The 27,547-nt window shown below is 41.4% G+C and overlaps 1 protein-coding gene across 1 annotated transcript; it reads left to right on the top strand.

The window, feature by feature from the left end:
* Nucleotides 1-27,547, top strand: LOC104927402 (SH3 domain-binding protein 4-A). Its single transcript, XM_010741475.3, has 5 exons — nucleotides 1-291; nucleotides 10,981-11,148; nucleotides 11,806-14,159; nucleotides 25,048-25,236; nucleotides 25,544-27,547. Exons 2-5 carry the CDS (start codon nucleotides 11,025-11,027, stop codon nucleotides 25,766-25,768), a joined length of 2,892 nt encoding a protein of 963 aa, XP_010739777.3. The 5' UTR covers nucleotides 1-291; nucleotides 10,981-11,024; the 3' UTR covers nucleotides 25,769-27,547.

Here is a 27,547-nt window from a genome sequence, read left to right as displayed (position 1 = left end):
GCTCTCCTCCAGACCTCCGGCAGACCGGAGCAGAGGCGGACGGAGAAACCGGCGTGTCGGCGTCTGTATCCCCGCTGGAAAAACTTCTCGGACTGGGAAACCTTTCACTACTTTGTTTTTTTCTTTTTCTGTGTTTAAATCTTTGACACAAATGAAGCGAGAAAAGAAAAGAAACGTAGTAGTAGTAGCAGAAGAAGGAGAAGAAGTGGCACCGGGCTCTCCATCGGCTCTTCCTCACCTTTCCCTCACTTCGCACCGACCCTGAGCGTCTGGGCTTCCAGGCAACCGGAGGTCAGTTCAAATTACAACATATTTAACACAGAATTACGCCTAATTATCAGTTAAAGCAATTAATTGATTCATTTTAGTCACTAATATAACAGGGCAATGTGTGGAGATAAATTCGGCTTCATTCAAATGAATTATCTGTAGTGTTCCTATGATATGTGCTCTGTTATAATTCCTCATGTGTATTTGTGCTTTACAGCGAGTTTGTAGCTGCATTTATTCTACTTCTATAGCATTTTGTAATGGTTTTCCATTAGATGCATAGGTGTTTAATCTTTAATGCAATGCCTTATTCTGAGTTCATGGTGCTTAAGAGTGAGTATTGTTGTTTATTTCTGTGTTTTCCTGTGCCTTATTCCCTGTAGTATCCCTCCAGTATTAATGAATCTGAAAGCCTTGCTGGCTGCTCTTCTTTCCCCTCCTTTTTTATTTATTTCTGGTTAATTAGCCTATAAATATTCACACATTTGCATAAAAAACACACGTTGCAGGGGAAAAGCTCATCAGCAGATGGGAGATAAAAATGACTGGACATGACAAGTTGACAATTATGGGGGTGTATTGTCGCGTGTGCGCCTTTTCAGTGCGCGTCCACGTCTCCTCAGCCCTGCCAATAAGGTCATCTGATAAGCTGAAAATCCCTCTCTGCTTCTATCAGACAGCCTCAAGGTTTGACACACACACACACACACACATTGTCTTATAGCCTGCAGTCATCCGCGACTCTATTTAATTAGATGGAGCCTGATTTTCTGTGTGTGTGTGTGTGTGTTGAAAATATTTTGCGTTTAGGACACACACACACACACTCACACACTCACACATCAGGGACTGGGTCTTAGAGGAATGTGGGTTTTTCCAGTGGACTTATTTTCCTCGTCTTTCTCACAAATCCTCCACATCCATCTTCCCTTTTCTCCCGATCTGCTTCCTGTTTAGTCTGCTTCCCGTGGTCTAATTTTATTTCTATAGCGCCAGATCAGAACAGATCTCATGACACTTTCCATGTAGAGCAATGTTATTCAAGAGACTCAACAATTCCCACCATGAGTAAGAGCTCGCTGACAGTGGTAAGAAAAAACATCCTTTTAAGGATAGTTTAGACCAAATCTGGCGTTGCGGCAGGGTTGCGCGGCGTTGTGTCTGTTTGTGCTGGATGTAATAGATTGATACTGGTGCTTACTCACCCTCATTCACTGTCTGTGTTGCTCAACCACTGCTGTCTCCCTTTCTCTTAAACTATCAGACACAAATCCAATTAAACTTTTTTTTTGTGTCACTATTTCACGGCGTAAAGCTGAGTGAGACTAGAGTTTAGTCCAGCAATCCACCTGGATACTCTCAGTTTCAGAGACCAATCTGATCGTCTGGTTTGCAGTTGCAGCGTGACGTTGGGTTGCGTTTCTCCAAAAGTTGAATTTGGCTCAACTTCTTCGCCGCAGGTCGGTGTGCCGCAGCGTCAGATTTCGTCTGAATTCAGCCTACAAGGCAGAAACCTTGAGAAAAACCTGGCTCATGGTGGGCTGCCATCTGCTGCAACTGGTTTCCTATTCCTCATCTCCTCCTCCTCTTATTTCTTCTCCTTTCCTTTTCTTCACATCCTCCTCTTCCTCTTCTTTCCCTGTTCTGCTGCCTCCTTCTCTTCTTCTTCTTCATCTTTGTCTCTTTTTATTCACACCCCTCCTTTTTGCTCACATGTTCTTCGTTTTTCTTCATCTTGGCCTCATTCCCTCTTCCTCTACAACTCCCTTGCCTCCTCTTTACTTCTTCTTCTACTCTTATTCCTCTCTCCTCTTTTTGAGTCCTTCCTCTCCTCATTACTTTAGTCTCTTTCCTCCTTTTTTCTCCATCTTCTGCCTCATCTTGACTCCTTTCCTCCTCTGCCAAACTTTGTTTCTTCTCTTCCTTTTGCCGGCTCATTCTCCCCATCTTCCACTCCCCCATTCCTCCTTTCTCTTCTTCTTCTTCTCCTCTTCCTCAGTTAACAAACACACACACAGACCCTGACTCAACAACTTATTGTACACACTCTCCGATACACACTCTCTGTTGTCTTTCACTACACCACCCACTCTCACCCCTCGCGGCGAAGCCTGAAAACTAGCTTGTCATCGTTTTCCAGCACTGTGCGAAGGTGTGCTCCATTTTGTAATTAATGGCCGCTCAGCACAACACACACACACACACACTCAGACTGTGTAACTTAAATTTAAAGCTTTACTTAAGTAAAATCATTAGCATCAAACTTGGAGCTTGGATTCCCCCGGGCACAGCTCTGTGACGTCGCGACCACAGCCAGTTTTGCCTGCTTGACTTAAACTTACTCAGATTGGATAATTTTCATTGGTTTATATGCTTCTATCATGGGTACGAACGCTCCATAGTTAAATAGTTTGCCTTTTGTCTGTTTCTATAACCCTAACCCTTGTCTAGAACGGCTCCGCCAGAACGTGTTAGGGCCGTTCCCAGTGGGACTGAGCCGTTAAAGTACCAGAAGTAAAAATACCGATACATAGCCCGGCTTTTATTTGGTTCAATCACTGGACTCTACCTGCTTATATCTAGGACAGTCCAAAACTCATGCTCAGCAAAGATAGGAAATACTATCAATTTGTTTTCCTAAACCAGTACTGTATAAAATTAGAATAATTCATCTGAATGCTCAGAGAGACGCCGCATCTAGGCCAACCTCATACACAGATTCACTCCCATGACAATTAACAATGCTTGTTGTACGGCACTCGGCATGAAGACACAACAGCGAGGAGCCTATTTGACATACTGAAAACTCAACAGAGAAGGGCGGGGACACTTTTTTTTTGTAGCCAGCAAGGTAGTGAAAACAAACACACCCAAGAACACAGTGCAGGAAGTTTATGTTCATTAAAGAGTGGTCTTTTGTTTAAATTGGGGAGAATCTAACCAATCTAAGCAGCTTAGAAGTAGATCAAGCGAGCTTTGAGAGGTTTCCTAGATCCAAAGAACTTCCATAAAAATCAGACCCAGTATCCAGTTGAGACCTGCTATTTGTCAACTGTGTAGCCACACCTGGTGAGTAAAAGGGACTCTGCAATCAATTGCGGCTCGGCACATGAGACATTAAGCTTACCCACTGAAGCTGAGTAAACCTTGCTGCCAAGGAACTTAAAAGGCAACAGACACGACTCATCTCGTCGGAGTAAATCTGTCCTGTATCCTTCCCTACCCTGAATCATACCATGACAACACAGTAGTGTTGTCCCTGTGTGAATACTGGCGATAATGGTAGAATACCACTTACTCCAGAGTTTCCAGAGTGTGAAGGGATCAAACTTTCCAACCTCAAGACCTCAAAAATAGGGAGGATTTCGAAACCAAAGCAAGATTTGTTTCCTGCATTCTGACTTCTAAAGAATTAAAAAATAAAGTAAGTGCACTGAAAGAGCATTTTTATGTTAAATACTTTTAATTCTCAGGAAAGAATCTGTGCATGCCAGAGTCTGTGTAGCATGTAAATCCCCCTGTGTTGCATCCGTGTCCTGGTTTTTCAGCAGGTATACACACTGTGCAGCATTGTGACGATGAAAAGGAGAAAATGTCTGAAGATTTGAGAAATAGGGGAGAACGTCGACCTCAGGAGAAAACTCGTAGAGGGTAAAGGAAGATGGGGAGCTTTGACAAGTGAGACGACTGATTATGGCTCCCATTGGTGCTTTCAAGGACTCCAGGACTTAACTTTCAACTTCAACTTTCAATGCTTTTCACTAGATTATTCCTTGAATAAAAAAAGTCATGCTCTGTGTTGGATTTAGTTTGCAAGTTGGCTTTCATGAACTTAAAAACAACGGCTGATGGTAGATGATCAATCTAAAAAGTTTCACATGATTTGGAAGTTGATGATAATCATGTGAAATATCCCTTAAACCTTTTCTCAATTCTGAGAAAATCTTTTAGAAAAACAAGTCCAACAGATGAGAAGATAATATATCCTCATTATCTAATAAATTTAATCAGTGTCTCTTGAAATGGTTGAAATATTAAACTGCATCACATTAGCCGTAATGATTTGGCAGCGCTGGCTTGTGTTCTCGCTTCATTAATCAACATTATTACTTCATCAGTAAAAAAGTATGTTAAACCCTGTTCATGGAATTATAAACGCTGGTTAATGTGACAAAAACACTTTTGCATTTTCTCTTAATTTATTACTTTAATACATTTATAGAGTTTTATCACATCATAGATCTGTTAATGCTTTATGAATTGCTACATGGCAGTTTTAAAACGAGACAGTGGGAGTTAAATTATCGCTTTCAAAACACTTAATGTTGCCACTTCCTCTTCCTGAATGCAAACCTCTCTCCTTAAACTGAAGAATCTCCTCCGGCGGCACTAAAACGCAGCACTTAGCGGGCTCATTTACCTGGAAATTCATCCTGAGGTGAGAAAGGAGCGATTGTAATATTTTACGGATGAATTTCTCCGGTGATGAACAGTGGTGGTCAGAGCACAACGGCGCTGCAGAGTAATGATCTTGACCATGCGCCAAGCCAAGACTTTTATTCATTTTTCCTTCGGGTCTGCAGGGTGCAAAATAAAACCCTGAACATGTAACAGTGAGGACTCAGCCTGCAGGAATATGATGTTTGTTTATGTGGGAGCTAAAAAAAAAAAAGACACAAGGGAAGGTCTTGCGCCTTCGTACATCTTTTGTAACAAATTCAAAAATATTTGTAATACATTTATTCCCTTTTGCTGCTGACATTTGTCTAAAATTAAACTTTGAAGCTCCACTTCAAATAGGCCTTTAATGAGTGCAACTTTATGACGTCACAGCGACTTTCGTGGAGAGAAAATGTGTCGGCTTCAAAGGAAAAAACTCACCATTCATTTTTCATAATTCCTCATAAATTAGTAAGAGCTTGAACTTTGATAAATCAAACATTTCGTGACTGGAAGGCACATCAGTGATCACGGCTTTCTGTAAAGTAATGAGCAAAGACGCTGCACCATCACTCTGCAGAGAAACGTACAAAGCTGAACGCATATTCTACTTTATTTTATCATGATTTCAAAATGTGATGTTTTGTGATTGCTTGCCCCAGTTTCTCTCTAAAAAAGAGGGGTGCTTTGTTGAACACAACCAATTGCTGTCATGCAGGTCTTCCCCATGAATAAGAACACTTACCATCATCTACTTTTCTGAAAAAATTTGCCAGCTAACCTGTATGTCCGAATAGATTATGCCAACACTGTAAAAAGGATCTTTACCTCAATTAATCATCAATTCACAGCTGACATTAGAGTGTCACAGAACTTTCTTCTGTCGATTTACATCATCCTCTGCAAACGTGAGGTGTAACAAATGTATTGTACGCATTTCCTTCCTCATAAATACTTGCAGCTCTGATTTTTTTTTAACCTAGTTTGTTTACATTCTGGCAAGCAGCCTTCTTCCCCTCAGCCTTTGTGCCTTTCTTTGTGCATCTGTAGACAGTCTAAAGAATACATGACTCAATGTGGCGTCACCCACTGGTTTCTGAAGAGCTGTTGAGAAGCTCAGAGTGGCTCTGGCTGCCTACGTCTTGGCTGTCCTGCCTCTGCCGCCTCCTAGCTAAACTAAAAATGGGCAAAGACGTGGATCATGGGTGGAGTTTAGACAGGCTGAATGAAGCCTGATTCCTCAAACAAAGCACCTGTAATGGCACCCATCTGTCTATCAAAGCGACTTAAGGTCATTTGAACAGGTGAGTTTTATAAAAATCCACCCTCAGTGCAGTTGTCATGAACAAAAACAGTTTTTTGTACCAGGCTGTAAACATGTTTATGACTTATGGAGACTGACTCACTTCTGGAGCCAGCCTCAAGTGGACGTTTGAGGAACTGCAGTTTTTGGCATTGGCTTTGGGTACATTGCTGCATTTCTTGGTACATTACTGCCCTCTGTGAGCACTCGACATAAAAAAAAAACCTCCACAGGGAACCTTTAACATGCCACTTATGCAGATTTCACTCCCAGGCTTTGTTAAAACATCTATGATGGCCCACAAAGGACTATCCCTAAACTCTTTCTACATCATTTTTAACTTCACTGGCGTCTAACAAACTTTCAAGGACATCCTCTTGCCAAGCTCCTGTTTGTTTCCTCTGCTGGTTCACAGCACACGTCCAAATGCATGCTGGGAGCAGAGCTGCATCGCCGCAGGGCACAACAGGGCAACCAGTTAGGTACCTGAATCAAGAAGACCTAATGTGTTTCTGTCCCTGAGGTCAGGACTGAATGATGCACTTTAGATGGAAGAGTTGACCTTTTATGAGAGTTTAAAGTCAAATGCAGTTGTGTCTTTATGTTAAACACGTTTGCTCAACAGATGTACATTTTCAGGATCAGCAAACAAGCCTTTAAAGTTGTTTTCGTCTCATTTTATTAAACTGATAGTGAATAATCGTGACTCGGACTGAGTAAGGCAATGTATTTGGTTTGTTTGATCTTGATTTAAGAGACTTTTAGCCCTTCGGTCTCCTCTTTTGATCTGGGATTACTGCCCGCCTGGATGCTTACACAGGATATTAAACAGTAGATTGAATTTAAATTTTGCATACTTTTGGTTGAGTCTAAGGTTTGACATGATGGGTTTTGTTTTCCAGCCACACACCAGCAGGCCTGTGCTGCTGTGTTTCATTCTCCGTCCTGTAATCTCATTTCAAACAGCTGTGATGGAAAAACGATAAACTCTCCGCCAGCATATGGCTGCTGGAAATGGTTATTACAGTAACACTCATCCAGGGATTAGGACCAACCGACTCTAGGCTAATTAAACTTTCGACTCCCCCGGCGTCCTCGCTGCTCCTCCACTCACAGTCAGCTTGACTGAAATGAGTTAATAACGCAGAGCATTTCATCGACTTGGATATTAATGCACCAGTGGGGGGAAAATATTCCAATTTTGAGGAAGGCTAACCCACAATCCCTCCAGCAGTTTGCTGAAAGTTTCTTTTTTAGCGTTTCCTACCCATGTGTAATTGAAATTTCATTTAGTTAATTTACCCAGATGCTGTATGTGTTATATCGGTATCTCTAAAATATAAGTGTCTCAGATGCAGGGTATCACAGGCTTATTTAACTTTTGTGTTTTTATAATTGTCAGTTTTTCTTCTCAAATCCTGGTGCAGGATTCATCGTGGATCAGCAGGGGACATTTGCAGGAATCCAGTTTGTTCTGATTGGAAGCTCCTGCTGCGTTTCCCGTCGTAGCAAACAGCCTCGTATCTGTCAGAGCCATCCTCACCTCCTGCTGCATTCAGCGGGGTTCACCTCGGTGTTATATCAAAGCCGGTGACAGTGTCTTTGTCTGCCGTCTTGTTATTGATCGCCGCCTCGCTCAGGGTGCCGACTGAGTGCACATTTTCAATCGGGAGGAGGGGATTTATCGACAAGGGGCCACACACTCAACGACGAGCAGAGAGGGGGCAGGAAAATAAAATGTCATCTCGGAGGAGTTTGACTGGCTTTTAGCACGAGCTCCCAGGTGAACACGTGCAGCCAATAAACAAGCTCCGCTTTCCCCTCTCACTGCATGTTCTGCATCCCAGAGTGCACCTCTGCTCAACCAGAGAGGAAGTGCTGTGAAGCAATTTCACTTTCCATATCAGTATGAGGCACAAGAGACACAGGGATTCATATTTCGGCTCAATTCTACCTTGCTTTATTTAAAAGAAAGCAGACCGAAGCCACAGAGATTTGAACAAAGATGTCTGTTGTGCAAAACTGGTTCACTGGTGGGAAAAAGTGAAACGACATTCATATTGTTCAGAGTGGAAAATGGCGAATGGGATCATATAGATAAACCAGGATAAGCAAAACATTGATTTTCATATTCAGGAGTGTGAAAGACGTGCTGGATTTAAACCGGAGGAATCCGATTTCTTGGCCATGTGTATCACTTATGATAAAGGTCTTTTCAGCGTCTATGGACGAGACAATCTCAGCTTCAGGTCCACTTGCTTGCTTGTTTAGGGGCTTTCGGTCATCTCACATGGTGTTCATCAGCATAATGAGTTTGCCTCTCTTCAGTATCGCGTGACATCGATAGCAGCTCTGTAGAGTCAGATTGCCAAATTGGAGATGGGTCTTTCCACGATCATGGTAATAATGATAATCGTTATTTTTTCTCTGGCTGCTTTTTATTTTGTTACGTAGTACAGCCCAGCTCTCATATTGACTAAGTGTCTTTATGCAGACCTGCTGCACATGTAAAATCTCCATGTTAAACAAATAAATATTTAAATAATAAACACTTGGTGTTCAGATGTAACAAAATGAAGTTCTTTGTTATGGTTGCTGTTGAGTCCACCTGACTATTTTGCTGCTGTAAAAAGAAACTAAATTAAATATTTTATCTCATCAGATAAGAGGTGTCCTTGTCCAAACGCTAGCTTACTGCCAAAAAGATATTAATTGGAAAAATTCTGCATATCACAATTTAAAAAATATATAATATGTTGATGTTAGACCTCCTAACCCTCATTTATTTATATCTTAACAGTAGTTTTCTTCGAGGTTATGTGTCTGGAGATGCACAAGTTTGCAAATAATAGCTTTGTTAGTAGTGATGCAGACAGTTTTATGTAAAATAGGACATAATGTTACCCAAAAAACAGTAGTACACATGTTTATGATATGTCTATTGTTTAATTTAAAAACTAGATATCACTGAAAGCTTCAGGGAGTTCTGACCAGAGCCAGACCAGCTGTAGTATTTTATGAAATCGAACATCTGCATCTGAATCAAAATGTAAAAATTCAGCTCTAATGAAAATAATTAGTGAAAGGCATTTACATGGCAGCTCCTACAGTCTGTGTTGCATTAATCAGATTAAAATGGCATCATTAGTGTGGAAATGCAAATGTTCCCAGTGCTGCTGCTCACCACATCCTGCAGGGATAATAAAGCCTCTTGTGACTGAAGGGAACAACATTTTGCTGCAAAACAATATCTTTCTGCGTCTCTAATCAGATTACAGTCCTCTGCTGACTGTGTGTTTTCACACACAAATTAAATCACAGCTCAGTTCCAACAAGGAAACTGGTAACTTTGTATACAGTCACAGATGTCAATACTCAAAACACATTGATACAGCACGAGGTGGGAGAGATGCCTTCAGTGGTTTTGGGTTGAAATGGTTGAATTCCCTATTGGGAGGGATTACTACTTGTGTAACTGCAGAAAGCGCAGCCTCTGAGGTTGGATGTCTTAACTTTCTATTATGCTATATGATCAAAGGTCCAAATGCTTGGTCTGAGGGGGGAGGGGTTCATGGTTTGAAATTAGGACCCTTTGATACTACAGCATGCAGTGATTTTATACAATAATATGCCTCCAAAAAACTGTTCTGCAACCTCTCTGGCTGTGAACTGAAGCTAATGCAGAGGTAACCAAAAACTGCAGTTCCTCAAACGTCCACTTGAGGCTGGCTCCAGAAATGAGTCTCCATAAGCCCCTATGTTAAAATGTCCAGCTTCACAGCAGAAATAAACATGTTTACAGCCTGGTACAAAAAACAGTTTTGGTCTCTGTAGCTTATTTCCCTGTTCATGACAACTGTACTGAGGGTGAATTTTTATAGAACTCACCTGTTCAGATTATATTAAGGCTTAAAGTTATGCATAATTAACAGCGTGGACAGGTGGGTGCTGTTACATATGGCTTGTTTCAGCACCCAGAACTTGACCCCATCTAACACTTCTGTGACCAGCCAAGACAAAATGTATCTGCACTTAAACTTATATTATAGAAGCTCATTGATGTTGGGATAAGGAGAAGAGATATTAAAGAGAGACAAAGAGCTCTCTGAGTGAACTAGCAAGCTTGTTCACAAAATGTCTGTGCAAACCATTCCTCTTTTGTGGAAAAGGTTTTTACTCCGACAGAAGAGGTTAAATAAAGGTGGATGCTGTAACAGAGCTAATAAGCTTTAATAGCTTTCTCCATTTTGGTCTCTCCAGCTTTCTGCTGCTTCAAAGGTCGGCATTGTACAAAATGTTGCCATTGTAAATGTTGTGATGTGCCCGAACGTTAAAACAAACTGCGAGCCAGACCCTATTGGCAAACATCCGTGGTCGACCTCACTAACGCTCTTGGGAATGAATGGGAGCAAATCCCTTCAGCCAGGTTTCAAAATCTGGTGGAAAGCCTGAAACCAGAAGAGTGGAGGCTGTTACAGCAGCAGACTAATGCCCATGGTTTTGCAATCACATGTTCAACAATCACATGAATGTAGCCTTCAAGAGCTCACAAATTGCCTTTTTCATTGTCACTTTCAATCAGAACTTGGTTTAATTTCTTTATTGCTTTTTGATTTTTTTCACCTCCTAAATAACATCTATCCTTCTCATTCGCAGTTCAACACTCATGATCTTTGCATTGATTTATAAAAACTCCCTGTTCTGCCGGGCGTCGTTTATTTTCCTAGTACATCGTTCATACTGAGCTCCTTCAAAAATGCAGTGATATTTGTCAACCTTATTTTCTGCTGTGGCAGCTTTGACCTTTGAAGCCTTTACTGTGTTAGTGATCTAGAAAATTAAGCTTCTCACTCCAGCGTTTCTCTTGGACGTTTCTCCCGATATCAGCCAACACCTGAATGCAGATGTGTTTAAAACTGGCAGGTTGCTCCCGCCCTGAAATAATTTTTCTTTTGTTTCCTATCCAGATGAACAGCTGCCAATGAGCGAATGCTACTATTAAGTACCGGCCATGGCTGCCCATCGAATCATCAGAGTGACTAACAACAACCACATCCTCCCTCGCTGTAAGTCTGAGGGAACCCTCATCGACCTAAGTGAAGGGGTCACCGGAGCCAGTCTCAACGATGTCAAAGGTCAGTTTTCCACTGTTCTCTTCAGGTTCTACTATGATTAATTTAAAGATTTGATTTGCCCAGTATCTCAGAAATTTAAATAATTTGTTGTTTTAATCCTGCGTTTTTAATATTTAGCAATTAAATGATTCATTCATGTTGTTGAAATGTTGTTATTCTTTAAACATTAAACATTGTTATTCTTTCCCTGGCTCTTTCACTTCACTGGTTGCACTTCATTACAGCTTTGCTTACATGCTCCATGTACATTAATGAGGTGAACTAAAAATAGTCAGTTATGCAGTAAATTATTCAATTAATCTCCTCAGACATTTAGCTAGTGATAGGACCACTCTGTAGTTACATTCAGAAGGTTTGAAAATAAGGTTTTCGATTACCCACGTGCCTTTATTTTTACCAAGATGTCTTTTTCAGCTTTTGGTGTTAAAATGAACCAATGAATCATTTAGACACAAGCCTTTATGTCTGATCTGTAGTACCATCACCTCATTAGTGCAACTAGTCCATTATGTCTGAGTAGGAAATAAGCACAGCCATTGAGTCATTAAATGCACTTAAAGTAAGGCCAAGCCAGATACAATAATGCTTTGCAATCAAGACAAATAATAGTTAATAGTTTAAAAGAGTGATTTGGTCCAATATTTTTTTCCTTTTCAGTGCCTTCCCCCAGTGCCTTAAGGCTAGACACTTCAGCCTCTTATGGAGCTGCACAAGAAGTTGTTGCCATAAAGGATTATTGCCCCAGCAGCTTCACCACGCTGAAATTCTCCAAAGGTGATCGCCTCTATGTGCTGGACACATCAGGTGGAGAGTGGTGGTATGCCCACAACAACACGGAAATGGGCTACATCCCGGCCGCCTACGTCCAGCCAGTCAGCTTCAGGAACTCTTCGCTTAGCGACAGTGGAATGATTGACAGTCTTGGGGAAGGATACGAGGACGGGTCAAAGGAATTTGGAGGTTTAGGGGAGTGGACGGGAATGACCTTTAAGCCCTCCTCAATTTACAACAACAGCCCATTTGCTGTGAACCCCTTTATGTGTCCGTTAGATCAAAATTGCAAAGATGTGGGTGGAAGGAATTCAGCAGACCTTATCCTGTTTGATGCACTGGCGTCTCCATCATCTTGCTCCAATTTTAACACTAGTACAATCATGTCCAATGGGTTCAGCAGCTGCCACATTAACAATACCACACCTACTAGCCCAACCCAAGACGTTGTACCTAATCTCCACAGGGATAACCCGTTTTTCAGGAGTAAACGTTCCCACAGTCTCTCAGAACTGTCAGTCCTGCAGGCACAGTCGAATCCAACCTTACCGTCTTCGGGATTCTTCACTGGTCTCAAGGCTCCTTCACCTGAGCAATTTCAGAGCAGGGAGGACTTCAGGACTGCTTGGTTGAACCACAGAAAACTTGCCAGGTCTTGCCATGACCTCGACTCCCTCGGACAGAGTCCTGGATGGGGCCAGACGCAGCCCGTGGAAACCAACATAGTTTGTAGGTTGGACAGTAACGGAGGAGTTGTTCAGCTCCCGGACACCCACATCAGTGCACACATCCCCGAAGGCCATGTCAGCAATGGAGACTACCAACAGATCTCCATGAAAGCCTTATTAGACCCTCCTCTGGAGCTTAACAGTGACCGTTGCTCCACCGTCAGCCCAATAGTGGAGATCAAGCTCAGCAACATGGAGACCAAGTCCTTTATCACATTAGAGATGAAGGTATTGGTAACTGTCAAGAAGGAGAGTTGTCACAGTGCAGAGGTGCTTTGTGTTCGAAGCGACTGCAAAGAAGGGCCTTACACACCTATCCCGAATGCTTACATTTATAAGGATACAGTCCAGGTGCAGTTGGATAGTCTAGAGCCTTGTATGTATGTGGCTGTTGTGGTTCAGTCACAATACGTCAGTCACAATACAACTGTTTGGGACCACGTGCAGAGGAAAGTAACTTTGGGTGTCTACGGACCCAAGCACATCCACCCTTCCTTTAAGACAGTTGTGGCCATGTTTGGACATGATTGTGCCCCCAAGACGTTGTTGGTAAGCGAGGTGGGCCGGCAGGCTAGCTCCACTCCGCCAGTGGCCCTCCAGCTGTGGGGGAAGCACCAGTTCATGCTGGGGTTTCCTCAAGACCTCCAAGTAGGATTGTACTCCAACATGTCCAACTACCAGGTGAAGACAAACGAGAGTGCAGGGGTGATTCGGGGATTTCAGGTCAAACTGGGTAAAGTCAGCAGGCTGCTGTACATGATCACATCACACGACCCCAACAACATCTCAGACTTCACTCTCAGGGTCCAAGTCAAGGATGCCCTCGACTGTATCCTCACCCAGTTTTGTGTCCAAACTCCACAGCCGCCACCAAAAACCGGATCGAGAATAACCGGCCAGAGGAGGTTTCTGAAAAAGAAAGAGGTGGATAAGATTGTGCTCTCGCCACTGGCTGTCACTTCCAAATACCCAAAGTTTCAGGACCGATGCATTACCAACCTTAAATTTGGCAAGTTGATCAAAACAGTGATTAGGCAGCACAAGAGCACATATCTGTTGGAGTACAAGAAGGGGGATGTAATTGCTTTGCTCAGTGAGGAAAAAATCAAACTGCGAGGACAACTGCGGACCAAAGAGTGGTACATTGGATACTATCAAGGAAAGATAGGCCTTGTCCATGCCAAGAACGTTTTAGTTCTGGGTAAAGTCAAGCCCATTTATTGGTGTGGGCCAGACTTAACAACAACAATGCTGCTGGAGCAAATCCTGAAGCCTTGCAAATTTCTTACATACATCTACGCAACTGTGAGAACAGTTTTAATGGAAAATGTGGGCAACTGGAGGGCATTTGCAGATGCCCTGGGGTACGGGAATTTGCCTCTGAATTATTTTTGCCGGACTGAGCTGGACAATGAGCCAGAAAGGGTGGCGTCTGTTCTGGAGAAACTCAAAGAGGAGAGTACAAACATGGAGAACAAGGAGAGGAAGTCCTTCCAGAGGGAACTCATGATGGTAAGTTTCTTTCTGTTGTTGTCCTTTACATATTGAACTTTCCTGAGAAGACAAACCAGTCCTGTTTTGAGCAAGATTTCAGATTTAAATCTTAAAGACATCTAAATGTCCAAGGTTCATATCAGCTTTGTCTTTTGGCTCCCATGGAAAGGGAGTCTCTGGACAGTTGTGTCAAGGTGGCCTTATTGAGTCAGGAACTGTGAAGCTGCATTCCTTTTTCTGAAGAGACAAACCACAAAACTGACCCTGAAAGTTGCTATCAGAGAGATAAAAAATCACCATTGTCTAACAGACAAAGAATGTGGTGGGTGCTGCCCTGTCTATTTTTTTAATTAGGAATTTATCTATAAATCCTCCAGGCCAATAACTCACAGAGCCGAAGGCGATGTCTTCAAATTGCTTGTTTTGGCTGGCTGATCAGCAGGCCGAAAACACAAATATAATCAGTTGCTGATACAAAATGGAACAAAAGACTAAATTCTCACATTTGAGAAGCCGGAAATGGCAATATTTTGCCTTTTTATAAATGACTTGTTTATTTATTGTTTTTATTGTCTTTCACAAAGCCATATTCATTGCCATACTCATAGTCTTCTAGGAAAGAGTAAGGCAAGTTGCAAGTCGTCCTTGAACTGAGAAATACAGTAAATCGTAGCCATCCCCTCATATCTTCTAAATGTCACATTATTCAAAAAACACTCATGCTCAGCAAAAGCATTTGCTGAACAGATAAATTGTCTGGCATTACCATACCACTGCAGCAACGGCTTTTATTTTCAAATGATGCATATTATAAACTTTTATCAGTGTCCCTCAGATGGTTGGTGCATCGTTAGTTAAGCTCTGTTGACGCTAAAAAGAACAAAAATCTAATTTTCTAAACTGTCAGTCACCCGCTGTCTGATTGATTAATGCATCTCTGCTACATCCACCCTCAACATGATTTCTTTCCACTTCAGTGTTGCACGTCGGACAACGTGACACAATCTGAGTGTGAACTGGAAGAGTCTATATGCTCAGTCACATATATGGTAAACAACTTATCATACAGCCTGAGGTGGCTCACAGTGGGAACTGAAAAATGAAGGGGAAGGGAGAGAAAATCCTGTATAGAGAAGCATAGACATAAAACTTAACATCTGCAGTTTGAGCGAAAACAACTCTGTCAAACAAACGCAGGCAGTCCTCGATGTGTTTTTCTTCTCCGACAGCGCCGGCACCCTGAGGGAAACCAAATTGTCTTGAGACAATTTCCTCGCCAGGCGCTATTATTCAAAAAGTACTTTAGCAAAGTACATTTTCCAACTGCTGTTTATCCAGGCAGAGTTGATGAACCGTGCATGCACTTTTGTCGCAGCGAAATGCTCAGTGTGGTTACGGGGTGGCGGCCGCTGGAGCAACTGGGGGTAAAGCGCCTTGCTAAATGGGACTTTGACAGTAACTGTTAGGGAAAAGGAGAGTCATTTACTGTTCATTATGCCTTACACTGTTATCCAACACAACTCACCTGCAACTCTCCCTGTTTGACTGCAAGTCATGTCACCTCCACATAATCTCACTCAAGTCTAAAGAGCTTTTCTAGGTTTTATAGGCTTTTATTCTGGTGGTTACCTTGGCTTTCTTATCTCTAAACCAGGCTCCATCTGAGCTGCATTTTTTTTAATATTTACTGGAAAATGAAAAGAGGGCACGCTCAGAGGTTCGTCATTGAAGTCCAGTCTTCTGAAGTCAAAACACTTTCATCAAAATTAATCCCGTTGACCTTGATGGAAAGATTTGCTACAGCACATGCAAGTGGCTGATAACTGTTTGCCACTGTATGGACTTTACCGCAGAGAAAAACAGCTTTCAAATATTTCACCCTCATTTAAAAGGCCAATTGCCAAAACATGATTTCATTACTTCGTGTCTCAGCCAGACATTCAGCGCCTCATGTCGCTCTGCAAGCTGTTCACACCAAATCAAATTTAAAGTTATTGTTTGTTGACAAAACCAGCAGGTGACTGCGACTTTCTCGATGTTCCTGCAATGGAACAAAAGCTCAGTTTAGCATCTGTTTGAGGTTAATATGCACATTATAAATACATGAAACAAGTTTGATCATTCGGCAAACAACGGAAAGTTAATCAGCTGTTATTTTGATAATTGATGAAGTTTTCAAGCATACGTTCTGAACATGCTGCTTCTCTTTGTCTTAAGTGATAGTTAATGGAATATCTTAAGTTTTTGACAGTTTGAAGATGTATATAATAACAGATCAGAATGTGTATGAGATTATTGCGCAAAACTGCTCAGATCTGCAGTTTAGTGCTCAGTCAGGCCAGTTTTTACTGAAAAGAAAGAACATGATATCATTTGTCATTGTACTGATTTTTTTCCTGGGTTTTATGTCCAGATCCATCTCAAACTTGTTCTTCCTACTGCAAACAGTCAGTTCAGCAGTAAACCCGAGGATGTGTGCGAATGTTTCTGTGTCACCTGTGACATTTTCCCCAGAGAGCAGCAAATTGTCGTCAGGCTGCAGGAACAAGGTCCACTGGAGTCACACAGGTTTAAATTACTAAACCTTCTCCTCAAAAGAAAAAATAGCCTATCTTACACAATTGTTACTCAATGGAAGTAACCTTAATCTTGAGAACCTCTGGCTTCAAAATCTTTGATTAGCTAACACAGTGTTTGGTGCTTTCTCTAAATAATAAAAGGTTTTGATCCGGTCAGGCTGTGCTCTTTTTCAGGATGAAAATACCAGAAAACCTACACTAATCCTGTGAAATCTTCCAAATAAAAGTGTCTAACTCAAGCATGGTGGAGAACAGTATGTTAGTCCAGTACATATGCACAAGTTAATTGTGTTTGCAAAGTTTGGGATGGACTTTTCTCATCTGAAGGGGGGCAAACAGAGGGTCGAATGGCGGTCGTTTGGCGTGCAATTCCTGGCGAGAAACCCAGGGAGTGAGACCTTTGAGGTGGGAGCGATGCCTTGATGAAGTGGCTTCATTGTGGTTTCTGTAACGAGAGAGGAGGAAGGCAAAGAATTAGAAAGAATGAAATGGGTTTGGTGGGAGGGATGTGTGAACTGATACAAGTGGGAAAGAAAGAGTTTAGACACACCTATGCTGTAGTTAAGAACAGGATATTGAACAAAGCGTGGTCTTTGTTCCTGACGTAAGAGGATTTCCTCGCCTCAGTACGTTGACTTCTGTCATTCATTTGGTAAATTTTGCCAGGAGGTATGCGAGGAGACCGGCTCAGTGTGATCATTGTAGGCCTGAGCTATAACAGGGAGGGGAAGACACTTCCTGTCTCCACTTCCTTTTGTTTCTTTATTGTGTTGTGCTAAAGTAGGTTTTCCAAGGATCCAGTCAAGTAGTACACGTTGTTTTGCTAAGAAAAATATCAGCTTAAATCTCCTTCTTTAGAGGGCAGCCCAAATAAAATGAAAAATGGTGCCCAAGCCACCGTACCTATCTATATGATGTGTCCGGTGCACGCTACGCTACATGACCTCATCAATATTTGTGGCACTTTGTGCACTGAGGCAAGACATTTTCAAGGTTTCCTCTACAGACTTCACCTTGGAGATGTGCATAAACTGTGTTAATCACCTGTCGTCTGCGGTTCTTCATCTAACCAGCTCACTTTGGCTTTTTTTTTGCAATACTTGAAGCTGATCTGTTCAGAATATTTCTGTATCTTTTTATATAAAACAATTTTTATTGAACAGAAGCAACACAAACAAAGCTCCTCCACTAATCTTGGCAACTTTAGTCCGCATCACAGCCACACATTACAGAGATGTGGCAGTATGAAGTTATACATGATGCCTTTTGTTCTAATTAGCAATTTGAAGGCAAAACCACTGTGTTCCTGTGTAGTTTTGAGTCTTAACTTCGGCAAAAGGTGAAGAAATATTTTCAAAGCAGAGAGATATTTCAGCTGTACGCCTGCCAGCTTTAATTGCTTCGGAAAATTGAAAGTGTTGCAGCAGAACAAGCGCTCATGGTTTCTCGTCAGCTCATCACGTCTCACCGTCTCACCGTCTCTAGCCGACAGGTGTTCTCATGTGAAATGTGAGCAGGCATTGATCAGGACGGAGCAGGAGGCCTGGGGGGGCATCCGACACCGCCCCGGCAGATCTTTTAACGCAGAGGCTCGAGTTACGAAGGCTGGGGACAAATGAGAGAGTCCCTTGTGCTCGTCAGCGGAGGAGAGTGTTGTTTAATAATAGATCCATGCAGAGGGGTGGGCCGAATCACTCCTGCAGGGGGACGTAATCAATCCCCAGGTTGTAGACTCATATCTTAAAACCGTTAGTCATAAAACTCAACTGTAACAACTCAGGAAAATTAGACTTCTTTATAAACGAATAGCTTCCTCAATCCCATGTGACAGCTAATAAAAACCAGCCCGTTAATTTAGAGATGAATATTGAACAGCTAACCTGATTATCCAGACGTCATACTAGAAAAGTGTCAGAGAAACATGAGCTCCTTTGAGAGGCTGTTTGTTAAAGCTGAAATAGTTGCAGGGAAAAATGCCTTTATTTGTCGAGTGAAATCAACACAGCAGAGTCCAAACTGCACCGAGACGCCAAATGCCAGTGATTGATCTAAACCGAAGAGTCAAAAGCAAAGTGTTTCCTCAACAGCAGCTGTTTCCTGTCAAACTTCATCTAATGGGGCATTTCAAGCAAACAGTACCGACTAGGAGCTAAATGTTTCTTCACAGCAGTTGTGTCTGGCACATCTGAAGGAACCTTAGAAACTAGAATGAGCTGCCAGAAAACAAGCTGTTGAAGAGAGATGTTTAAAGGTGGAAAGGGAGATACCAGAAAACATTCTCAGGCGGTTGTTTTTCCTCTTTGGTACTTAACTTCACCGAGAAAATTAAGCGATATGCTTTTTGAGTTCCATTTTCGTCGGTCAGTTCGCTTTATGATGTTTTCAGAAAATGTTGTTTTTGAAGGAGTGAAGGCCGACTTATGAGCTGAAGTAGAATATTTCATTAGATAAAAACATGTTGTTGATTTTTGTAAACGATAACATAAATCTTTTCTAAAAATACAATTTGGCTTTTGGACTTTAAATACAGCACTCCTAGCTTTAAAAATACATGTGAAGTTCACGGGTTTAGTAACTAAATGTATCCAAGGAAAGCAGATTGTGTTGTATTTATTCAGTTTGGGAAACTCAGCGCTTTTACATTGGCTGACTGGGACTAGAAATCGTCTCTGTTGCTAGGTCATTGGACTAGTAAACTGTGTTCCATTACATATAATGTGAGAAGGTATTAGACTTCACTCCACATGTATCTCCCTACATTCAAGCGGAGCTTTGACTCATTATTGGCACTTCAGTGACGCTTAGGTTGTGCCAATAATGACAGTAAAGCACACTCTCTCATGTAATATTGCTTGAAGAAGATCTGTCCTAAATTCTGATATTGTTATGTGACGTTGAGTGCTGCAGCCTTCTTCCCGTCACAATATCAGATTTTCAGTACACGAGTGTAGGGAGGTCGAGTGTACAAAAAGAGAAAATTACACCGATTGGAAACCACAAAGAGAGAACAGAAAGAAATGAAAACGGGGACAAGATATTTCACTCTTGAAATATCACGGTTATTAACTCGTCCCTTCAGAAACTTTTTTATTTTGGACACATTGGAGAAAAAAATAGTTTTCTTTGCTCGAAATACTTTCTGTGCTCAGAAAAGAGCCTGAATTAGAAGCAATTATCTTTTCTTGATCACGATGTCATCATGTGGTTAATGAAGTCCTTCAGATGATCATAAATCTGAAAATGTAACCGCCAGAGTGCTTCAGAAATTGAAATTGCTAATTAGAACAAAAGGCTCGTGAATCCCAAAAAGTAAATGTGAAGAAAAAATGGTCAAATAAAATTTAATTTGATTAAAAATGTAATGAGAATATGAAGAAATAGTCCCACCTTTATGCTGTATTAAATATTTTTTTAAAGAAAGATGTCTCTGTGTGAAATGATGCAACGCACTGTGAAATATTTCTAGTTTCTTGCTCAAATTTATGTTTCTAGGACATTATCAGTGCATTGAAAACACCGCTGCACCTTCTGAAGCACCACCTCGTATATAAAGATTATTTGCGAGGGCAGATGTTAAAAGTTGAAACTGTTGCTTTCTTTTCTCTTTATTTGTCTTTCCCTGCCAGCCTCTAGCTCTTCTACCTGTCAGTATCATCAGCTCCCCCTCCTCCCTCCTTGCCATTGAAGCCTTTAGAAGTGAAGCTCATTTAGCTGACAGAAGCTCGGTCAGCTGTCAGCTCCGTCTGTCCGTCTGCTTCAGTGCTTCCTGCGGGTCGACGCTGTCACACATTTTTCAGACACTTCCGTGTCTTACGTTTTTTTCTGCACAAAATCGACTTTAATTTAATAATGATGCGACGATAAAACAGGCAAACGTGTCGTGGTGCAGCTGTAGATTGATTTCGGCATTTGGTGTCTTTTGTCAAGTTTACTTCAGCGGTTTTAATCCAGGATTCCTGAAAACAAACCGCTACAGAAGTCCCCATGAATTAAACATGTAAATGACTCCAGCTGGAACCAAAACAACAGCTGACAAAGTGTCCTTGAGCAAGACGCTGACCTTTAACCTCCATCTGTTTCTGCTTGAGCATGTGATATGTGGCTCACAGGGAGATGACTTGTCTATTTCCCCCAAAGCAAAACATCTTATTTAGAGTTTTCCCACTCTTACAGGATAAAATATTCAGTGCTGACACTGGCTTTTATTTTGAAGCACACACTCCTTCCTGTTGTCTCCTCTGCTTCAATCCCATCTCTGATGCACGTGCAGGAGCCGTCGATTTGCATTGCAACACATCATGCTTATTTCCAAACAGCAAGCGCAATAGTTGAACCCTGACGCTGTGTGTTTGGACCAGGTCTATATTTAGACTGGAACCTGTGTGAGGCCTGAATCAGCAGACGGAGGACATCACAGGAGAAGGCCAAAGTGCTCGTCGGCCAGGCGGTAGAGAGAGAAAGAGAGGAGAGCGAGGGAGGGAGGGGGTGAATACAGATGAAATGGACTGTTGTGTTCAAAACCAAATAATTCATTGTGTGGTTTAGAAAGAGCAGCCCGCACGATGTCTGTTAATTTGCTTCATTTCAGAGCTGCACTTCATTATAGAGAAGATAAAAAGATGTAAAAATAGATTATTCTAATTCATGGAAATGAGGTGACCTTGAGATTATACGCTCTTTTCAAAGTTAAATCTTAAACGTGCACCGGTGTACAGTATTTGTACACACATGCACACCTCCGATTACGCAATTAAAGTCAAACTACAAAGTAAAAGTCCCGCAAGCAGAGACACTAGAGGTGACCAGTGTGCGGTTACACATATGTTCTGAGGTCAGTGTAAGGACAGTGTTAAATCGGGCTGTGAGAGACTCTGCCTCCTCTTCGTGAGATACAGAGCAGCTGTATGTTTGTGTTTGGAAAAGGATTACTATGGTAACCGAGGTCACAGGATGGGGCCGTCTCTCCCTATCAACACAACAGATAGGTACATAACACAAAAGCCTGTACAGAGTCAGATAAATTGTCGGATCAAGTATAAATATAAACTTGTTTGTAGCCTAATTACGATTGATGACAACAAACAGGAAGAACTATTCTCCAGATGATTGCTTACATTAGGATAATTATTTTCAGTATTGTTTAAATGTGCAAATGAGGCATTGTCAAATTAAAAATGTCAATTAGCTCACCGATTAGTACAAAATGATGCAAAAAGTTGCAGTGTTAATAATTAATCAATTGGAGGGAGGGAAGAAAATTGATGAATATTTCATCGTCCTTGGCTGATTCCATTAGTGCAGGTGTGATCAGATCAGTGGTTTTCAATGGAAACCACTTTACAGGAGCAGCGGTGTAATAAAAGGTGTAGTTCTCCTTGATTACATGTGTGAGATTTGGTTTCATCTGAATCTAAGCAGCTCTCACCGCCTCTGTTTCCTCTTCTATCATTCCCTCTCTGTAATATTATCCTGCCAAAAAAAAAATGATGCAATTTTTTAAATATATTTTTTTTTAATCAACAAGCGACATCGAACAGACAGACTGATGGTAGATATTCTCATATTTTTAATTATAAACCAGGAAGATATCAGCACATTTGATCCTTCTGCTCATCATCTAGAGGCTTCAGCATTAGTTCTGTATATGCTTAGAGACGCAGTATGCTTTCTGCAGTTAATCCTTGATTAGTTATCTGTTTTCAGTACACTTTAAAGCTGTAACAATATCAAGAAGCTATTAACAATCAGTGGAGTCATTTTTCAAGTAAAAAGGCCTCACATATTCTCATAATCTCTCATACCAGCTTCCTTTTCTTCCTCATGTACGGCTTTGGGTTGTGGACTGTTGGTCAAAGAAAACTATCTGGATGATATTGATATTTTATAGACAAAAACAATATTTTATATTAAAGTAAATAACCTGTTTTTCATTAATAAATGAAAACAGTCGCCCTAATACTTATGTACAGATAAAAGTAGCCTCTAAGACACTTCAGATTTTTACTTTGTAGTCTGTCGGGGTTGCAACTCCACCACTCCTAGTCACTTTATCTATTTAAGTTGTAATTTAAATGCTTTATTTATTTGATTAGGCTGATAAAAGGCTTAAACTTCCAAGAAGAAGAGGCCATTATATTCCCCAAGTGTAGACTCAAGTTTCTGTTTGTATATTATATATACAGTATATAAAAACTGATGTGTCATTCGGTGTTACAGCAGTGTGATGGGAAACTTGTTTTTGTGCCACAATGTTGTTGCTTATCATGAATTTGAGCGACGGAGCGAGGGAGAAATCAGTGTGAAATTTGATTTTTTTTTTATTTAGATTAGAGTGTATCAGAGGCTGAAGAAGTGTGTGTGTCTGTGTGTGTTTTGTGTGCTCTGTGTGTGTGTGTGTTGCTTTGATGTAGCTGACTGACAGAGAGGCTGATTCACTAGAAAAACACACATACATTAAATCGACGCTCCACACTTGAGAAGATTTTCAAATGTATTTTAATTTATTCTTTACATTTCTCCAGAGCGTGTCTGGGAAATCTAAAGATTTAATTTACATAAAACCACTGAACCTGAGATACTCGTCTATATTTTCGAGGATGGAGTAATCATGAATCACGCCATGTTACATTCAGGGTGCTGCGGTCGTGTTTGTTTGAAGGCCTTGAGGACAAATCTTTTAGTTTTACACAACACTGAACAAATCATTGACCACCGATCTGCATCAGGCCGTTAATAAACTGAATATTCACTGTGTGTGGAGCTGGAATGAAGATGGTTATCTATTTATCTTAATTTTTACACACAGAACACGCAATGAGCTGTGAGAGGAGGAGGCGAGGGAGCTGTAATTCAGCAGAAAATGAGTCGTGTTGTTTTACAGATCATTCATTTTCAGCGCGAACCATGATGACAAATACATTGCATTTCCCGAGGCTGCTTCATATAGAAGCCACCTCATCTTTTTTTAATGTGAATCATCAGTAGGAAGCTCTCGTACAGCCGCAGAGAGGTGAACACGGAGGTTTCCATCAGCGAGGTGTAATTATGAACAAAGGCAATGTAGTTCATGCATCGTTTCATGTGTGCGATTAAGGGTAAATCTGAATCCAGTATGGAAATGGCGGACTCTGCCACTGACACTAAAACCTTCTGTAAAGAGAGGTAAATAAATAATAGCTAACTTGAATTGGAATCGACTTTTCCTGTGTTTTTGGAGCACAAAGCGGCTACGTCTTTTAGTTTTCAGAAGACATTTTGCACGACGTTTTCAAGCTTCAGTTCACAATAGTGGCATCCTGTCATTTCTCTAGTGTATGAGTTCATGTGTGGGAACAGGACGCCACATGGAAACCTCCACTCAATGAATCTCAGTGAGTTTTGCTGTGCTGAATACAAACAGTTTAATTGGTTGTACTAGCTGCCAGTCATCAGGTTCTATCAGGGTGATCTTGCAAAGCTAATTACTGCAGCTTGTGTGTGATCTCTAAGCTCTCCGGCCTTGAGCTTAATATTTACTTGCAACCTCTTGTTTATCAGCACGATTATGATTGTAGTCTTCTTGTGTCACACCCTTGTTAGAGCTTGTTTGGATCATAAAATAACATTTTGCAGAGTGCATCTGCTTGCTTGCTTCCTTTCTGGGGATGGCAGTAAAGAAAAACCTCCCCTGCAAAGAGCCTGAAAGGTATCACCACAGGACAGTGCATCACTTTGAAGTGTGTGTATAAGACGCTGCAGTAGTTGAGACCCCTGCTTTTCTAAATCCAAGTCTGGATGGACACACACACACATCCACATGCACACCCTGCAATTTTTGGTCTTGTTGAAAAGAAAAGCGCCTCAGTGTTCGTTGTGTCCTTTTCCAAGAAAAGAAAAAATCTTGCAGTATTTTCCAGTCAGCTGCTTTTATTAATGCTCAGTATTTTCTAGCCCTCATTTAACCGGGTTAGCTGACTAAGAACATATTTACAGCAGCTGCCTGAGGGCCATGGCGACTAACAAGAAGGGTTTATATTCATACATTCACCTTTAAGAGAAGGTTGTTGTTCTCTGCATTTAACCCATTCTTGTTACCACATTTTCATCAGCAACACCCCCTAGTGGCCAACATTACATACAGCGTGTTGTTCAAAACCATGTTTGGGCCAAATCACACACAGTACTGCTAAATGTTAATATGATTAGAGAATCCATAGTACAATCCGGTGAAACCGGTGTATAGATTTCACCCCATTATCCAACCATCCATGGTTGGATCTGTGTCTTTCTTGGTTGAGGTTGTGGAAATAACAATTATATCATGAAAATGATCTCTTTTACCCCATCAGGCGTTGTTGAAGATGGACTGCCAGGGTCTGGTTGCCAGACTGGTCCTGGATTTCGTCTTGTTGACCACGGCGGTGGAGGTGGCGTCCCGGTGGAGGGAGCTGGCCGAGAAACTTGCTCGAGTGTCCAGACAGCAGATGGAGGCTTACGAGGCTCCGCACCGTGACAAGAACGGCCTGTTGGACAATGAGGTTAGTAACCTGAGGAAATATTGTGCAGCTTCACACTGTGGGGCCCCCTTAGAATTAACTGAAAGTATAATATCGCCAATTCTGTGGGCTACAACTTGACTCCTTTGTTACAAGGACATTTATTCGCAATGCACATATTGATGGGTGATATTCTTTTAAAGTGTAAGTCACAGTGAATCTTCCTGTTGTTTCCAGAATGCCGACACATCTCTTATGGGGTAGAACCATATCAAACATAGACAGCAACAGATTTCTTCCTTCTGTACCTTCCTAAACCTTTCCTCTCTCTCTCTCTCTAACCCTTCAGTGCATGTGGAAGCCAGCCTATGACTTCCTCCTGACCTGGGCCGCCCATGTGGGGGACAGCTACCGAGACGTAATTCAGGAGCTTCACCTCGGCCTGGATAAGATGAGGAACCCCATCACCAAGAGGTGGAAGCACCTGACCGGCACCCTAATCCTTGTCAATTGCCTCGATACCCTCCGCAGCTCCGCCTTCTGCCCCACCGGATATGGAGATTTCGCTGTGTGAATATTTTCACCACCTGGACAACGATTTTTTAAAAAGTCTGTGAGGGTTGAGTCATGGTGGGAGTTACTGGAAGTCGGTACTTCTTGATCATAAGATTCGTCTGTGGAGTTTCGTTGATCCCGGTGAACATTGTTTTTGTCGTGGACGGTTGGACAGGACACAAAGTTTGGGATGTGATCAAACCTTTGACTGTCTAGTTCAAGGTGTTTAAGGTTTTCTTCAGCCTTCCAATCTTCAGGTCAGATATGTACTTCGAGGTCTCTTGTCTTGAGTCTTGGATCAGTATCATGGCAGCACAGATTGGATCTGTAGAGATGCCATTTGACGATTTCTGTCAGTGAAACTGGAGGATCTGCCTCTTGTTATGTCTGTCCTGTCCTTTGTCTCTTTAGACAATCTGTGTTTTGGTATTTGACACTCTCACGTTTTCTCTTCCTATCTCATACTTTTCTCTTTTGATTCTGCTCTAATTAATTACAGTTGGTTTGATTTGTTCCTTCTGTTACCACCACATCTCCCTCAGGACAACATCAGAGACCTCAACCACTGCAGTTCATAACCACACATACTGTGACCTTGGACCTTTGCACCATTTGAAAGCAGATTTGACCCCAATCCTCGACTGACTGTGCTCACAAAGCCAAATTTTAAACATCAACAACCTTTCCCTTCATTGTTGTCCAGCTGTTGTTATCCTTTCACTGCCTCTCTCTTTTGAAAAAGAAGGCAGAGCTCATGTTTTGAAACCCGTGTTCACTTAAAATGAATCAGAAATTGTTTCATACGTTCAAACATTAAGATTCGTCAGTCATTAGCTTGCCAAAAACGGTTAGCCCAGTGCTAACTTTACATGCGACTCAGTGCAGTCCATGCAGTAAAGGTACATCTGTTTACGCAAGATATACTTCTATTTTTTTATACTTGCAATACAGATGATGTGTTATCGACAGTGTATTCTTGTGTACGATGCTTGGTTTGGATTTCTCTTGTGTGTCATCTCCATCGTGTTTCAGCCGGTGTAACGATGCTATGGTCTGCTGTCAATTTCAAAATGTTGCACTTTTCTTGCATTTGTTGCAAGGGCATCTAATATTTTGATTTAAAACTGTTGCACACACAAATTGCATAAATAAAGATGCAACTAAAATGTATTTCAGAATAATAAACGTTAAATATTTGTGCACACTACCATGATGATCGGATGACTTTATCAGAATTGAAACATTACTCCAGCTAAAGGGGCTGTTACATCACATTTTCTTTGAATTATTATTTTTTTTAAATCTTTGACAGCGTGCAGCATAACTATAATTATTTTGTGTTTTTTTTATTTTTATTAAAGACACATCAGCTGTTACAGTCCACCACAGTTTACTGCTTAAATGAAATGTGATTTTAAACTGTGAAAACCTAAATATCAGAAAATATTTATAGCTTTTGTTAAATTTGTATTTAAAGAAGCCTTTGTGTCTGATTTTGTGATCTCAGCACTTATAATCAGCTTTGATGCTTTAATTGTTCATTTCTACGTCTTTCACTCTGTGGTTTTTCTTGTTTCTTTTCAATATGTTTTGTGACTGCTGCAGTGTTCCCGTATCTGTTTTGGAAGATGAACACACTCTGAACAGAAAATGTGTGAGGAGTTTATATATTTGTACTGAACGCCGATTGAGTATTGACACGTTCTTGAGTGATGTCGTATCACGTATGACGGGCCACAGATTTGAAATTCTGTTCAGTGTTTCTGTTCAGAAATCTTCAATAAAACTGAACGTTGAA

The sequence above is a fragment of the Larimichthys crocea genome, chromosome XIX (genome assembly GCF_000972845.2).
Source record: "Larimichthys crocea isolate SSNF chromosome XIX, L_crocea_2.0, whole genome shotgun sequence".
In the NCBI taxonomy this organism is placed as follows: Eukaryota; Metazoa; Chordata; class Actinopteri; family Sciaenidae; genus Larimichthys; species Larimichthys crocea.
The sequence above is the reverse complement of the archived record's forward strand: the minus strand, read 5'-3'. Positions and strand labels throughout refer to the sequence as shown.